The sequence below is a fragment of the Ambystoma mexicanum genome, chromosome 7q (genome assembly GCF_040938575.1).
Source record: "Ambystoma mexicanum isolate Mex_15411 chromosome 7q, UKY_AmexF1_1, whole genome shotgun sequence".
NCBI classification, from domain to species: Eukaryota; Metazoa; Chordata; class Amphibia; order Caudata; family Ambystomatidae; genus Ambystoma; species Ambystoma mexicanum.
Window position 1 is genome coordinate 143,403,086 of NC_090941.1, and position 17,502 is coordinate 143,420,587.

At 46.3% G+C, this 17,502-nt stretch overlaps 1 protein-coding gene across 2 annotated transcripts in view; it reads left to right on the plus strand.

Moving 5' to 3' along the window:
* Positions 1–1,212: 1,212 nt before the first annotated feature.
* DNAJC3 (DnaJ heat shock protein family (Hsp40) member C3) overlaps positions 1,213–17,502 on the plus strand; it is a 534,981-nt gene continuing 518,691 nt past the window's right edge. The window contains exon 1 of one of the 2 annotated variants that reach the window (XM_069640694.1): positions 1,213–1,448. In XM_069640694.1, coding sequence (XP_069496795.1) covers positions 1,367–1,448 — 82 coding nt within the window. In that variant the 5' untranslated portion in view covers positions 1,213–1,366. Of the gene's footprint in view, positions 1,449–1,980; positions 2,118–17,502 lie in introns of those variants that run through there. The other variant, XM_069640695.1, reaches the window with a different exon arrangement.

The following is a 17,502-nucleotide window of genomic DNA, read 5'->3' on the forward strand; positions in this document are numbered from 1 at the left end:
ATGGGACATTCACAGAGGAACAGCAAAAGGGAACAATGAAAAAGGCAGCTGGAGCTTCAGTGGGGGAGAAATTGGAGGGGGACAGTAGACAGGCAATCAAAGTGGTAGCCCTTAATAGGTGGGAACATCATTGGGGAGCAATTACAGGAGATCCGTTTGTGGGGGGATCAATGGGGTTGGGCGAGAGAAACTGTCAAGGGGTGCGAAATTTAGGGCAACAGCATTCATAATTCCCTTTTGGTGTTTTTGGGTTCACTTTTGAGACGTGTGACCCAGGCAAACAGATGAACATTTTATACCCTTTGCCTAGCTTCCCTTTGCATGGCTGCACAGCGAGCTGGACATGATGTTGAGACAAAAACGCCAGAGGGCTCTTTGTATTGGAGCCAATCCTTCGGTTGCTGTGCTGCCCCATTGCATACTGGGGCATGTCACAGGAAAAGAGGAGGCAGGTAGAGGGAAGCTCAAAGATCTCCCATGAAGAAGTGTTTTTTGGACAGGGAGAAGCAGAAACTGAGTGGGAATGCCATAGGGATTAGCATGGCCATGGGCAGTCAATGGGTGGTCACAAAGCCAAACAACAACTACAAGCTGTGTCCTTATGTGACATTCCTTCCTATCTTTACTCTAATGCAATAGTTTCAGCTGACAAACGCCGCCTAGTAGCCCAATCGAATAAGTATATCTTACACATAGCTTACACGTGGGTTGCCCTCAATTTGAGACTCTAAGCCTCCCTCCTTTACAACCAATAAAATTGCCTTTTCCTGCTGTGATCCTCCTAAAGATCCCTTCAGTTAAGATCGATGTGTTGAAAGGGAAAGTTCAAGTTGGATCAGCATGTGAATACATGGGGATATTCCTTATAGCGTTGAAAAGTTGTGAACCATGTGAAATGACGAATGAGATATACAATTACCTATATTCCGAACTGTCTTTCCAATAGGGTACTGAAAATTCAAGCAAAGTTGTAGGGCGGAACTATATTTTATGTTTCCTTGAATTGACAGGCTTCGTGAAGCTAACTCAACGTGACTTTCCCTCCCACCTCCTAAAGGCTCAGGCCCTGCCCTTTCACGCCCCCTCTGCTCCGGCCTGCCAGTGACAGCCCAAGTCTCTTCCAGAGCCTCCACGTTCCCCTACGGAGAGCAAAAGAAGGCGGGGCTTAATGGGCGTCCCGCGACCAATCAGAGCCACCCACGACCCAGAAGTGTACACAAAGTTTGTAAGGAGTGGAGAGCACACGTTTCCCCTCAGTCTAAGCTCAGCCTAGCGTTTTCAGAGGGTGGTCGTGACTCTCCTGCACCTTCGAAGGGAAGTCTAGCTTCCGGGACTCTCAGGACAGCTGACAGCGAGCCGCGACAGCATGGTGTCTCCCAGCGCATGTGCCAACAGAATCCTATCTTTCTTCCCCTTCCTCCTGGTGCTCTTCGACCTGCAATATGAGGGTGAGATTGGGAAGACCCCGCGTGGGAGGGGCTCCGTGTGCACCCATAGGTGTAGTTTTCAGATTGTTTTCCTTGTAATACCTAACCTAGAACAGTGCTGCGAGCGCCTCCTGTATACTGTTTACTATCAGCATTGATGTTCTACGACCACTAAGTGGACGATTTGCATATTTACATCACCTTGATAACGGGGGGAGACAGTATATTTACATTATTTTGGATACTTTTTAATATTAGCAATTCGTAACGAGCAACACACTGCCACTTCATGGGCATGTCAGAATGGAAAACAGTTTGTTCGTCTCTTCCATGCAATTGTTCTCAAAAAGTGACGCTGGAAGGCTCTACTTTCCGTTTACCAGATGCTATATATGTAATTTGTTAAATGCAAGATTCGTGCTTGAACCTCCAATCTTTGTTCACTGCGTTTTTGTATAATGTTCAAGTTGCGCCAGCCTTTCCATACCAATAAGAACACTGGCTTACATACACCTGTATACGTCACTGTAAAATTCTGACGTCGCCCCGTTCTATCAACTGTCGTGGCCAAGTGAGACTCTCCTGATCTATGCACCTGATATTACTATTATTGAAGCTGTCCCATTGTTTGGGGACTCGCCCTAAGATGTTCCCTGCGCTCTCCCTCACTGGACCCTCGCCTGTTGGCAGGTAAGCTCCCAGCCTCTAATATTAACCCACGGTCTGTCTCCCTAATTGGGTACCAATGGGGAAAACGAAAGGATACTTTGTGTTACACTTTCTGAATGAGTACATTTAGTAGTAGTCTCGTGCTGCCTGCTGTTGTTAAGCTCTAACCTCCTTGGTGCAGATAAATATGTTTTATAGAACCAAAGCTAAGATTTGTGTTAATACATACAATTGTAGAACAGAGGAGTTCCAAGTGACATCTGATGACAGCAAGAGTGAAATGGTGGTGGCCTTTTTTTTTGTTTTGAGTTGGCCATGTACAATGTTATGTTACATATGCCTCCCCATTTTCACCTCCTTCATACATAGATCTCTGGAGGATAGCTCAGGGGCAACGTGATCGCCTTGGAAGCAAGACAACCCGCAGCAACACAGGTTCGATCCCCGGGTCTGCTTTTAGGAACCTCTGGGTATTAAGCGCGTTATAAATAACCTATCATATCATGGACCTGCAGTGGGTGGAGAAGGGGGGTATGAGGGAAGCATGGAGAAACTTTTATAGTAGGGTGATGCAACGTTTTAGAACTCTTCTTTGGAAACTGACACAACCTAGTTTTTCCTTTCGGTAGCTTAAAGCCGTAAGGCTTGCAAGTTGTGAACTCTGGTCCTGGGCTTAATTTCAATGCCAAGCTGCAATCAATCCCCTGAAATGTTTTTGAACTGAAAGCTGATTTAGATGATCAGAGTACGTGATAGATAGATGGATGGGACAGTGGGGATCTTGCAAATGCAGGCCTGCTCCTGGGCCTTGGAATTCTTAGTGTTTTTTTAACTCATGAGAAGATCTTGAGGTCATTGAGTTTGTGTGGTTGGACCTAATTGGGTCTATTATGATGTAATTTGCAACCTCAGCCTTTTTGTTCAGGTAATGTTTTTGTCTTACATTACATGTGCTGTTTCGTTTTTAGCTTTAGCTCTGTTAGTTCTTTCCTGCATCCTTTAACAGCCCTTTACTCCATCTTAGAAGTTTTTTTTAATCCATCCCTCCCTCATCATTGAGCAGTGTTCGCTAATTTGCATCAACATTTGGGCATTATAAGCATGGGGCACAACCAAAGTGGTCTTGTGACGAGTCTGAGGGTCTCGTCCCTATTAGCTACAATAAAAATGACCCTCCCATACCAAAACCAAGAGGACTCCCAAAGATTTCCAAAGAAACACTGGAATCCAATTCCGAGATTCCCTATGGTGGACAGGGCTGCGTATGTGGTCACGGCTGATGTGGGAGGTGGCTGTAGAGGTCCCCTTGAGTGTGGCTGAGGTGCAGGTGGTGGTGCGAGGCAGCATTAAGTGAATGTGTCAAGATCGTTGGGATATGAGCTTGATGGGGCAGCAGTTGTATGCAGTGCACAGGAATGTGCATGTGCAGCTGTTTGGGGGGACAGAGTTGGCACTGTGAGCGGAGATCCTATTCACTGCAGGGTGGGTCATGCAGGGTTGGCAGGGTGGAAGTGTATGATGGGTAGAGTTGCCTCCACGGAATGTGAAGCTTGTGGTTGTCTGGAGACGGCAGCTCACTATATGTTGGACTGTCTAAAGTTTAGTGTGCAGAGGGAATAGCTTAGAGCCAGGATGAAAGGCATTGATGTAATTGTAATTTTTTGGAATTGTAATTGGTTGTTTACAACGCGCTTAATACCCAAAGGCTTCTAAGCGCGGACCCGGGGATCGAAGCTGTGTTGTTACACGTTGTCTTGCTTCCAAGGCAAGCACGTTGCCCCTGAGCTATCTTGCCTTGGTGTGGTTGTGCTGGGGTTAACAGATTTGTTCTGTTGGGGGGGGAAAAAGGGTTGGAGGATAAGCAGAGTAGGTTCCTTCTTCAGTTTGTGAGGGGAAGCCGTGAAGTGGGCAGAGAATAAGAGACTGTGCTTGGCTGATTGGTGTGTCTTGTGGTGCATCATCTATCCAGATGGAAATCTCTGGCTCCAGGTTCCTGGAGCCAAAGCAACAAGAAAAAGAAAGAGAGGGACTGCATCAAAGGGTGGTGCGTGGTTGGAGAAGTAGTAGACGGAGCAGCAGCGGCAGTGGAAAAGGAATGGAAGGAGAATGAGAAGTTCGGAATTATAGAAAAAGGCTAACTGTGAAAACCCAGACGGTTCATATGAAAGGCATAGAGGTAGGGCTAGTGAGGTGTTTTTCCCCCTCCCTTTCATTATTTAAATAAAAGCAATTGGCCACACTATCTACCTGTGTCTTGTCTCCTTACTTCCACGGCCTCACATAATCTAATTTTATATGTAATAAAAATGTCCGTAATAACATCCAGATGCGTCACAAACAAGGAGTGCGCCTTGAAGCTCCTCTACCGCTGGTATTATTCCCTGGTCCGCCTGCACCACTGCAACGCTGACATTGACCCGGGTTGCTGGAGACGTTGCGGTGAGCAGGGATCCTTCTTCCACATGTGGTGGGAATGCCCGACAGTTCAGGCCTTCTGGAAGGAGGTCTTGCAGATCGCAGAAGACATCACTCAGCGCAAACTGCCGATGGACCCGGAGGTTGTCCTTCTCGGGGTGGCGAGCCCGGACTGCTATCCGAAAACAGGCTGATCGGCCAAACTGTTGACACATCTACTGCTGGCGGCGAAGATTACAGTGGCACGGAAGTGGAAGACGTAGGAAGGCCCTCTACTAGCCCTCTGGTGGATAAAGGTCTGGGAGATCCTGGTAGCGGAGAAAGTCACAGCGGCAAAGGAAGGGGCACTCCAACGCTTCACCGACTGCTGGACCCCAGTACTGGACTACCACTCCAGATTCCCAGCGCTGACATTCCAATCCCGCCTGGTATCAAACTATCTGGGTCCCCAAAGCCCTGACTGGTCACCAACCCATCAGAGTGCCACAGACTAAAGGGGTGGTGGAGGAGGGGTCATGGGAGGTGGCAAAGAATTTGATGCATGCACATTAGTTGTAAAGGGACTCACAATCTTGTAATGCATAGATAACGCTGTAACCATAATAAATAAAGTTGTTAAAAAAAAAAACTAAATCCTTAATAGTAACACTCACCTTTAGTATATTCTGTTGTAAGGCCTGGTCCTCTATGACAACAATCTCGGTGAACGATATGGAGTAAAGACTAGTCCCACTAATGTACACGTAACACTTCACGTAGACTGACCATAAAATAAATGCCCATTCACGTTCTTCAGGTTTAGTGTGTTTTACTTCCATTTCATATACCTTACTTGCAGGTGAAGTTTTTTTATTCTTTTTTTGGGGGAGCGGGGGGTGGAGCCTTTTTAAACCCACCATAGCTTTCTTGGTGTATTGTATACAGGCCCCAATTCTCCATCCATAAGGCTGTCGGGTCTAAACTGCACTGATGATCCTCCTAACATGCTTTCAGAATGTCTGTCTTTGGTTGATTAAGCTATGTATAAGCTAGCACTGCCCCCTTGGACAAAGACCATTTCCGTGAGGGGAAAAAAGGCTTGCATTTGGGTTCATTCGTATGCGGTGGCATTGTGGAATGTGTGACTTGGCTCAAATGGATTATCCTCCATACATATACCTTACTTAAATGCTTTTCAGCTCTCTACAAAACTCTGATCTCTGGTACCCATCTTAACTAAAGTGCCCATATGCATCTTGTTCTCCACAGTGCCATAATTGGTATTCCATACATTCACACACAACTTTTAAATAGAAATGGTCTCTTTTAAACTATCCGTACAGCATTCTGAGAAGAAGGTGGAAGAAAACTGAAAACGCACCCTCATTCCTTTGCGGCAGCAATGGTACCGGGGAAATCTCTGTTGCTTCTGCATGGTTAAAGGGTGCTTTGGCTGGTTGTCACGGCCGGGGTCTAGATGCATACCATCCATCCACTGGCCTCATGGGTACCCAGTGCAATATAGTCGCATTGTGGGACTGTCTTCATAGTAACAAGATCTTCACATCTTGATAGGATTGAACTGCGGGCGTGTCGTTTTTGTGTGGGCAGCTGAACCAGTTCTTCAAACGCCAAAACGTGTGTTCAGCATTGTTTATTGACTTGGCATGCGTCATTTTGCAGTTGAAGACTGGCACAGTGAACGTGTTCAACTACAATCGCATGCTTTATACAGTCACTTGCACAAGTTATTTATTTGCATGCTTTCATTTCTAAAGCCACGTCTTACTGCACCCTATTCTGGCATTTATAAGTACAGGAATTAAACCTCATCCCAGCAGTATATTACAATGCAGAGCATAATAAGCCAATAGTCTTGAGCAGTGTAAAACAAAGAAAGAAGAGGAACTGAACAAGGTGTGGGCTAACCAAGGTTCGGGAAGGGGAGAAAGATGAAAATAATCCACCAATGGCATCCAGGTATTCATGTTTGCCCAAGTCATGATTAACAGACATTTATCTGCACCTTCCCCCTGTGACACCCATCTGTGGCTGCGGTACCATTCGCTCACTCGTGTGCAGCCATGCATGCTTTGCCATGGCCTGGTCATGCAGTGGACAAGGTGCTGGTGTGAGGAACAGATTGGCTAGACTCAGCACAGGAGTCAATGCCAAGGTGATCCAGACCCCAAGAGGCGAGAAGGCCATTGATGACATGGTCCCCACCCTTACCCCCTTCTCCAGAGGGGCTGCATTCCAAAGCACCATGTTCTCTCCCTCGCTGTCCTTGCTAATACACTAGTACTCTGGCCCCCTCTCAGCCTGCCCTTGACCACAATACCCCCTGCCACTTATGTACCTCAGCCTGCACTGGGCACCCACCTTGGAATACACTCTGATAGTCGCCCATGGTAATGAATGGACTAAAAATACACCCTTGCACCATTAACCTGGTGCCCATCCTTCTTTGTACTGTTTTTAACTTGGGGAATGGCCGTCGCACTCTTCAGCCATAAAGCTATTACCAACTCCAGACAATACATCAGGGTGTTAATATCCATAACTCCCCTTTGAGTTATTCTTCCTGGGTGGAAACTGATGAAAAATCCTTAAATGTTCTTGTTTCTCTCTGGCCTTTGGCTTGGTTTTCTGTGCCGTTCACACTTGGGAATACCCCCTTGAGTGGGTTTTATTGTTTGAACAAGAGCTGTAGAGTTTGTTACGAATCTTATCTCTCCCCATCTGCTGTCTCAAGTGTCTGAGCCTGCCTTTGAGTGGTTTTGTTCTTTGTTTTGTCTGTTGTGTATCAGCAAGTTTGTTTATGCTCTTTCATCTCTGATCTATTCTTAGTTAGATGCATTGAGTCCCGGGTGTCCCTGCTTTCTATATTATTTATATTTTACCCCAGTTTCTCCTCATTAATAACATTGGGTTCAGTTATCAGTATGTAGACAATAGCCATTGTTGTCTTAAAATCTCCTCCATTTAAGCTGGTTTTCCTAAACCGATTGTTGGCTGTATTGAAGTCCATTGCTAGATGGTACAGAATGCCCTGCAACTAAACCCATCTTTTATTTATTTTTATTTATAGGTGTTACAGCTTGAAAAACCAAATCTTTTTAAAATCATGATATTCTATAATACATAATAAATACAATTCTAGATTACATATTCATCATTTCATCACATTTGCGGTTTTCTCATCACTAATTTCCAGTTCCACTTAACTTCATAAAGCTCAATACATTCCAAAATCAAATAAAACTTCATACAATTTTAAAAATTGAGAGAATCTCACAATTGAGAATCTTACTGATTGTGATTCTATGTCAAGACCGAAGGCTCCTATTATGCTTCTCTTCTTTTATTCGACAATAAAGAAAAGAGCTCAGCAGCAAGATATTTGTGCACCAAAAGTGAGTGTGCCATGAGTAATGTGCAGAAAACAGGTATCCAAATATATATAATAAACATAGTAATATAACAGTAATGTCTTACCATAAAAGGTAAGAGTCTCTGAAGAAAACTACATTTCCCAGGGAGCTTGGCTCCAGTTCATTTTGAGGCCATCACACGTGACCTAGTCCACCAATAGTAGTTCAGATCCCCTGCATAAACAGTCCTAAACATGATGACACTTCCTCTTTCTTTGCTGCTCACAGCAAGAGATACTTCATTTTTAGCACTGCTTACATCATGATTTTATAATTTAAAAGATAACGTTACAAAATGTCATATGTTTGCTGCATAGTTATAGACTTATACGAATTTTACTTTCAATATTCATTTAAAAAAATAATAATAATAATAATAATTTGTAATTTTATGTTGGGCTCCGACTTCAGTCCTCTGACCTCGGCGACCGCTTCACACGGTCACAAATGATCAGCTATTTATTCTGCTCGTCCAGCGTATTCGCCGACGGCTCGCGCCCGCCTTGCCACAACGTTGTTGCGCTCCTGAGGTACTAGGGATCCGGCGCGGCCTAGTCGGACCACGCTGCACCGCATGCAGGCCGCCAGGGGAGCTCCTGCTCTCCGGGTCCTTTCCTCTACATTCTGGCGCTCGAGCGCGCATGCCCGTTATATTATAACGGTTCTTGCAGCTCGCGCGCCGGAATCTTTCCTCAGACAAGAGCGACCATTTCTTCTCGCTGATTTTTCACCACGCATATAGCAAAGAAATTCTCTATTCAGCATTTAAGAACAATTACAAAGCTGAACTGAAATAACTTTACTGGACAGTGAGAGAAGGCGTTCGGAAGCCCAGAAAAGAAAAAAAGTAAGGTGCATTTATTTTATAATGGCAGAACAGTACTCGCCTCAATCAGATCAGGCTTGGTCTGAGGCTGAGGGAGATCACTGTTACATAGATGAAGTGGCAATGGCTAATAGTTTTCAGAAGGTTCTGGGATCCTCTGTGGAGACCAGTGTTAAGAAAGCTGTAACGGATATGCTCATTCCCATACAAAATTGCCTAGATACTATGGAGGAGCATTTCAGAGGGACCTCCCCTCCTGGGAGGAAGAGAACACAGAAAAGGAAGCACCTTACAGAAGGGGGATGTATACCGGCTCGCAAGAGTAAAAGCTCTACGAGCCAGCCCCCCCCCCCCGAGCCAGCCATCTAATGCCACAGCTGCCGTAACGGACGCCTTCTCGAAACAAGCCTTCCCATCTACCCCGTCCCATCTACCCTCTTACCCCGAGGAGGAAACCAGGGGAATTAGACCCTCAAGCCCGGAGGGACACGGACAGGGCTCGGAAGAAGAAGATCATAACAAAAACGTCTACGACGCTGATTTTTCTCACTCCTCTTTATTTCGAGGATTCAAGACCCTCTGCGTCGGGGATTGCGGCAGACCCCATCCCTAATGACACAACCGGGACCAAACCTTCTACTGAAGGTACATTTACCCCGGAAGACTTAATACACCCCAGGTCCACTGACTGGGAACCATCTTCCAAAACATCGAGTTACATCCACCTTAGGCTGCGCAAGCCGCTTGATAAAGAAGTTTGCGCCAGACTACGTGCTGAATGTCCACGACCAGACATTGCGGATAAAGTAGCTCTGACTCCAGAGCTCGATTCTAAAATGATTACCTTTTTGGGTAAAAATGTTAAAGACCCCAGGAAGGGTATTGATCGCGCCTGGAAAGCCTGCCAGGACAAAGTATTGGACATAGTAGGTCCACTAGCAAAAATCTTATCCTTATCAGGAGATGCCTGGGTCAGGGACACAGCTCGGGGTCTACACCTAGAGTTTTTTACACAGCCCATTCAAACATGTCGCCCCACTCCCATAGTAATGTCTCTATCAGACCAAACCGCCTTAGACAGCGAAATACTCAGTCCCCATCAGAAGCACGCGATTCGCTCCTGCTCAAGTCAGGGAGGCTTCTTCAGTACCATTTTTCTGTTGCGCAGGAAGCAAAAAGTGCGCCCAGTCATAAACCTCAGAGCGCTCAACAAGTTCATCCTTTACCGCCATTTCAAAATGGAAGGTATACACATGCTCAGAGATCTTCTCAGACCGAACGTCTGGCTTATGCGCCTAGACTTAAAAGACGCTTACCTCGCAGTACCGATTCATCAAACACACATCAGTTACCTCAGATTCTCCTGGAGAAACCGAGATTGGGAATTCACAAGTCTCCCATTCTGACTCTCTTCGGCGCCTTGGGTTTTTACCAAACTCTTAAGACCTGTAGTAGCTCGTTTAAGAGAGCAAGGTGTTCGTCTCATAATTTATCTAGACGACATTATTTTCATGGCCCAATCACAGGAGTTAGTTCAGAAACAAACCGAACTGGCAATAAACTTGCTGCACAGCCTACGTTTTCTTATAAACTGGGAGAAGTCAGTTCTACTTCCATCCAGAAATATGGAATTTCTAGGATTCATAGTGGATACACAGAATTCGCAGCTTCGACTCCCATCAGCCAAGATTCACTCTACCAAAAGAGAAATACGCAGACTCTTACAGAAGAACATGTTCTCCCTTTGAGAACTAGCAAGAGTGATAGGGCTACTTTCATCTTCCATCCAAGCAATATTTCCCGGCCCTCTTCGCTATCGAGAGCTGCAAAGATTAAAAGGCCAACCCTTGAGGGGAAACCTTTCTTATTCTCAACTCCTGACACTGTCTCCTCAAGCGAGGACAGAGCTCAACGGGTGGCTCTCACCTGGAAGCCTGGAACGGCAGAGCCATCTTCGGCTCAGCTCCAGATATTATTATCGAGTCGGATGCCAGTCGCTCCGGTTGGGGAGCGAGATGCAGTCCCATAGCCACGGGAGGGACTTGGTCCCCACAGGAGCTGGACCTTCATATCAATTGTCTAGAGCTTCTTGCAGGTTCCTATGCAGTGCGCTCTTTTGCCAAAGACAAAGCAAGTTGCTGTATTTTGCTAAAGATGGACAACATCTCAGCGGTAAAATACATCAACCATCTGGGCGGCACCAAGTCGAGACCCCTAGCAGAATTAGCCAAAGACTTCTGGAATTTCTGTCTGGATCACCAGATTTCAGTTACAGCGGAGTACCTTCGCGGCCTCTCAAATGCAGTAGCGGACTGGTACTCTCGCCACTCGACAGATTACAGCGATTGGAGACAGCGATTGGAGAATCAACAGAGAGATTTTCCTCCGCCTTCAGGAGATCTGGGGTCCGATGTCCATAGACCTCTCTGCTTCCAGACTCAACTCCCAACTACCAGCTTTCTACAGCTGGAGGCCGGACCCAGCAGCAGCTGCAACAGACGCATTCCTACAGTCATGGTCCGAGGGAATACTGTATGCTTTTCCTCCTTTCACTATGATAGCGAGGACCCTGGCGAAGGCCCGTCAGGAGCATGAAAATCTGATCCTTCTAGCGCCAGTCTGGACATCTCAGACTTGGTATCCAGTTCTTCTGGAACTTTCTACGGACGCTCCAATCCTACTACCCCAGTTTCCGGATCTCCTATTAGATCCATCAGGTCAACGTCATCCTCGCCTCCTCAACAGATCTCTGACCTTAGCAGCCTGGAGGATTTCAGGTCAAGATGGAGAGTCTGTTAGGGAGAATTCTCTGTTTAGGCTGAATTTCCCTACCTAGTGAGTCCCCCAGCAGCTTTGCTGGATTTCTGGGGTTTCTTTTTTTCTCCTGCCAAGAGTGAGACTCTTTTACCCTCACTCTTGGACATGTTGAAGTGTGTTTTCTGGGTTAAACCTTGTGTTGAATGGGCTATGGGGTCTTTTACCCCATAGGGCCTCATGTATTTTTGTGATGTGGGTTACACAGCACCCTCTGTGCCGTGACCCAGGGGTGTCCTAGGGACTCCCCAACATAGACTCCATACCCTGGGACTGACTACTGTCTCCCAGGGCATGTAAAGTCACCAAAGACTTTGCTAGTCTTGAATCCTGAACAGAACCAGTACAAACCATCATATTGTGGAAGTACTGGCTGGGGCAATTCGATTGCCCCAGGGTCTGTTAGTCGAGGGGGCACGTCTCCGTCCCCCCTGATCGAGTTTTGGCTGGTGGCAGTGGAAACTACGTTTTATATTCGACCGCGAATATTTTCCTATGGGATTTCCCATTGTTTTAGGCTAACACATTTAATTATTTAATTACGGTAGCCTTAAACATACCGCCGGTTTATATATTTATTTTTATAACTCCGGTTGGGACTTTTTGCCAAAACTTGATTCTAAAATGGCGTTGGTGTTCGCCTCTGTAACTCTGACCCAAAGTGGAGCCCTTTGTTCCACTTTTGGCGGGCTTCTCCACAGAAGCCCTCCAAAGTGGTGCCACTCTGTCTGGGGTACTTAGGAGAGGTGGAGGGGGATTTAGGCACCCTGGACTGAGTTACCTTGGTAACTCAAGTCGCACTCCGTCCTGATTGGCCCAAGTGGTGAGCCGGCCGGCTCACCACTTAGCATGTTTGAGTGACAGCTAGGCTGGGTGAATGGGGGTTTGCTGCATAAAAGCAGGGCTTTGGGGACTGGAACTTCAGAAGTCGCCACAGGACCAAGAATCCGACGAGGGAAGAGCTGAGCCGGCCTGCTTCGACGACACCACCCGGTGGAGCCCTGCTGAACCGTCTCACCACTTTTCCCGACGACCGAGGAGAACTCTTAACGGAGTGGCTCCTTCCCTTGACTGGTGGGGACAACCAGTTTTCGCCTTCTTTTCGCTTCTCGAGGTATCTCGTGGCCGCCTTGCCAGTGCCAAGCACCCCGGCAACCGGAACCCCACCACTTTTACCCCAACCACGAAAGTCGGTACAACCCTTTAACCGGAGGACTCCGCGGCTGGTTTCTTCCCGGGCAGTGCAACGACCTTCTTCTTCTGCTCTTCAGCGAGAACTTCTTCTCCCCTGACCGACGTCGAGCCTTGCTGCCACTGCCTGGAACAACTGCCACCGCTGGAGGATCCTTTCCGCTTAAAGGTACCGTGTTCCGCCTGGCTTCCCTTGCTACCGACTGTACGGGGTAGATTTAGCCCCCGGCTTTCGAACCTGGGAGTGCCTGGAATACCCTGGCTAAACTTCTAAGCCACTCTAAACTCTTTCTAACTCTTTGCAAGACTTTGAATCCCTAATAACAGTGTGATCTTGGGCACATTTTCGCTCCGTCTACTCTAAGAGTGGGCCCTGCCTAGTGACTTTTGCTCACCTGTGACTTTGTGCTTCTTTGAGCCTATTGCAAGTGTTCTGAACCTTAGAGTGGAGTGTTTAACCCATTTCTGTTTCTTTTTACCCCTTCCTTGAACCTACTAGAGTGTCATCTAACGTTAAGCGCTCACCTCTGTTTTAATTATGTGGAGTTAACTTAGAGTTGTCTAGATAGGAGTAAGGGTTGAAACTGCTTTCATTATAACTGTGTTTGAAGTGTTTGTACTATACTTTGCTAGAGTGTTTTCAACTTATGTGTTCTTAAAAATAAATAACTTTATACCTTTGAAACCAAGCTCTGGTCAGTGTTTGCTTGTGCTATTGTGTCTGAGTACATATTGTGTATACTTTGCATACTGCCTAACTCTTCTTGAGGGGAGTCTGACTGCTCAGCCACAGCTACCAGGTAAATCTGGGTGGTGCGGACTGCTACCAAGTGGGTTTACTGCTATACCTGTAGTCTTAAATCTTTTGCAGTGTTCCCCAAGGGGACTGCACAGGTTTCTGCCTAACAGAGTCCCAGGCATGTCTCACGAAGCGATCAACCTTATCGAAGAGAGCTGGGCTCCTAGTACCCGGAAGAGATACTCCAACTCTTGGAGCATCTGGAACTCCTGGTGTCGTGAGAAAGGATTACTTCCAATTTCAGCACCTATAGAAGAGATTTTGAATTTTATAGCATCCCTAGCGAAAAAAGGGCTCGCCTACAGGTCTGTGACCGCCTACCGCTCAGCAATTTCCGCAGGTCATGACCTCATGACCTTATCCAAGGAGTACCAGCAGGAGAACACCACTTCGTCTGCAGGTTGCTCAAACTGCAATGGAGCTCTGTTTTAAGAGAACGGTGTCCCTCGTGACGTAAGAAATTAACTGTGTAAACCCCCACCCTCATTGACTAGCACCTATATACATACTACTAGTCCCTTTATAGTCCCTCGACCGAATGGCCACATCCTAATCTACCCCTACCCTCTAACATGTGGTCCTCCTACTCTGTCATCTTGGTTTGCCGCTACCTGATTGGCGAGGTACCTATAATGTTAACCCTCCCCATCAGCTTAGTCACCTGGTGTGCACCTGGTCGTTAACATGAGCTCAGTGGATCAGTCCAAGGTCCAATTGGCTCCTTTGAATAATGGTGTGTTTCTCTTGATGCCAGACATGCAGGCACCCCCACCATGCCACCCCATCGGTCAGCTAAATTTGTTGCCATCACCGCCTGCTCCTCCTATCATAAATCTTTGGGTGCCTCACTCCTCGCCCCCTCCCATCCACCTGGAGGTTTGCCCAGGCCTCTGAAAAACTACATTACTCAGCCAAATTCTGAAGGATTTAGGTATTCTGTTTTATGGGCATCTGGCAGTTCAAATGTGATGCCATTCTCCCCGGTGGTTGCTAGTCCCTATGTGCCCTATATCTAGACTGGACACTTTGGCAGCTCAAGACCTCTATCTGGCTCCCATGGGTTTGTCCTTCGGGACGGGTGCAACCCTACCTGGGCTCGCCCATTCACATTCTTCTCTGGTTTCGCACGCCTATAGCCTGATGCAATTACTCTTTTATCTGCTTGTCCTGAAGGCCTCTATGTTCGGTTTCTCTGTTGGGCCTTGGGATGGGAAAATGATTCACACTCTTTATCACACTACACTTCCACTTCCAAAAGGGCTTACAAAATACTAGGCCTCCCTTGCAATATGGCGGTGTTTCAGTATTTCTCGCGTCTAGGACCAGGGCCTACGACATCATCTCTATGCACCCTATTTAGACTACTGTAATTCAATCTCACTCTTAACTGGGGCCATGACTGTTACAAGACAACTCTGTTCTTTGTAATTTGTGCATCCCCCCACCCCTGAAACCATGCACGTTCGCTTTCGCATGCGCTAATAGATTTTCCTGAGCCTGAACCGTTGGTGCGGGCATGGGAGGTGGACGTGGTTCCCAACACAAGCGCTGAATCATTGAACACCTTTTATAGCCGCTTCTATTAGATGCTGTCCTTGCAGCTGGTTAAATTACCTGAAAGGCGTTGTTTTAGTTTGTACAGCAACTGGTTGTGCTGAATAAGTAAGTTCTATAGCTGGCAGGATCAACAATATAGCTAGAATTATTTGTTTAAGGAGAACTGAGGTTTGCGTTGTTTAGAAAATGGGTGTCCCAACTGTTTAATATTCAACCGTCGGAAGCAGTGATGTATGCACATCAAAACCAGCCAGATTTTCATTTGTGGCTTTTCCCAATCGGACCCTGCATCCCCCACCCAATTGCCATTTTGTCTTTCGTACACAACAAAATGGGAATCTACACTGTAAAACAAATGGGGATTTGAAATGAGCCATTTGCCAAGAGTAGAAAGAAACCGATATTCAATAACCTGGGTAACCGTGAGATAGAAACTTGGACGTATAATCTTTTGCGTATTGCGTGTCCTGCATTTTAGGTTCTGGGAGTAAAATCCTGAAATGAACATAAAGTATGTTGGAAGATGTCTTTTGCCTCTGCTGTGCTAAGTAGCACTAACACGTTGACTTCAACTATGTGAACGCAGATTTCTCTTCTGCTACGTCCCGATGAGTTTGGTGCACGCTACAATCATTTTGCTGCACAAATGGATTTGATCGGGATCCACCAGCTGTCGGCTGTGTTGTGCCCACTTTGGTGGGGGGGGGGGGGGGAGGTAAAAAAAAAATACCACTGAAATTCACAAGGTACTTTGCGACATCCATGTTTGTGAACGTTCTAATCAATCAATTAGATGTTCGTGTAAAACGTAATGACTTATTTTGATGGGACTTTCCACAGTCCTTGGACATTTGAATTTAAGGTGTGACCAATTGAGACCTGCTTTGTTTATCCCATTGTGGATGACCTGCTGAAAGAGAACACACAGGAAGTAGAGGAGGGATTCAAAGGGAATTTTGTCTGCTTTTCTGGGACTTTGTGCCAGCATTTTAATGTCTTATTTATGCATAAATCTGGCTATAGCATTTTACTCAATTTCCCTCCCTTCCCCCCCACCGCCATGCCTCATACAGGTGGGTCTACTTTTCCTGTCAAAACGACCATGAAGCCACCAGTGTTTGTACCGCCAGTAGTATAATATCCGCATAAACATGAGACTTTTTTTGTCACATGCAATGACTGTCTTGCCATCTGGCACAGGCAGATGAGGTGTGGGGAGTGGAAGGTTAGTGGGTTGAGAGGGAAAAGGTGTCGATGGGTGTAGACTGCATGTACACGATTCCTGTATGTTTCTGGATGGTGCCTGTATTTTTATTTTTTATTTGTATTTTTTATGATTTAGTTTGAAATCAAACTTTACATTATTATTTGGTGGAGTATCTCTATATCCAGAGGGACGGACCCAGGTTTCAACACCCTCCTTGATTCACTGCCAGCCCAAGTGTATCGGGACAGCTGCTGCTCTGGAAATTGAGGGGTGTACGATGTTGCGAGGAGTGCAAGTGTTGCAGGATAGAGCTCTTCACTGCTCTGCTGGGGTTTTGAGGCGATGAAGGGTGCTAGCAGGCGGTCGGCTGCATTGTGTATGGGGATGCATGTATGAAGTGAAAGTGGAAAGCGGAAATCTGAGTAGGTTAGTGGGGTAAAAATTCCTAGGCTGCTGATCTTCTCAGAGCGGGCAGTCCGGCTGTCCTTGCTTTTGTACTTATGTTTGTGAGTAGGGGACTTAGTTTGGTTGCGTTTCAATTTTCATTGGCCCCCGTATGGGTGCAAGTTTGTGGACCGGTCTTGATGTCCCATGTTTGGAGACCATTCCACTAGTGCAAGCCACTTGGGTAGGTGTATTGTTAATGTTGTGGCAAAAGAAACCACTAGATCCTGTGGTGTGTTTTTTTTTTTTTTTTTTTTTTTTTTTAAATATTTTTATTAGCATTTGTGTACATACAAGCAGTATTAATCTGCAGTGTCAGTAAACATTTAGTTGTACAGTAATTGCAATTTAGGGTTGTAACAACAACTAAACCATAAACAACAACCAACAGTGTCTGTCTCCCTGCTAGGGTATGGTCGTTCAGTCTGTGTATTTGCGGTGGCGTGGATCTGTGATTAAAGTGTTGATTAATGGGAGTGCCAGTACCGGAAGGGATTGCAGCGTTCTCCTTGTGTTGTGCCGCCCATGCGTGATGTTTTCATTGTAGTTTCAGGGGGGCTTGTCGTCTGCTGGAAGGAACATGTATTTTATTAGTGCTTTTCTTGCCTCACATGTGATATATAAATTGACGTCAGTTCTGGTGATTCCTGCGTTCCAGGCTGCTGTCTAAGCTGCTGCCCAGCGCTCGTTCACTGCTCCATATTTCATATTGTGGACCCCCAGGTGTATTCCTTGCCATT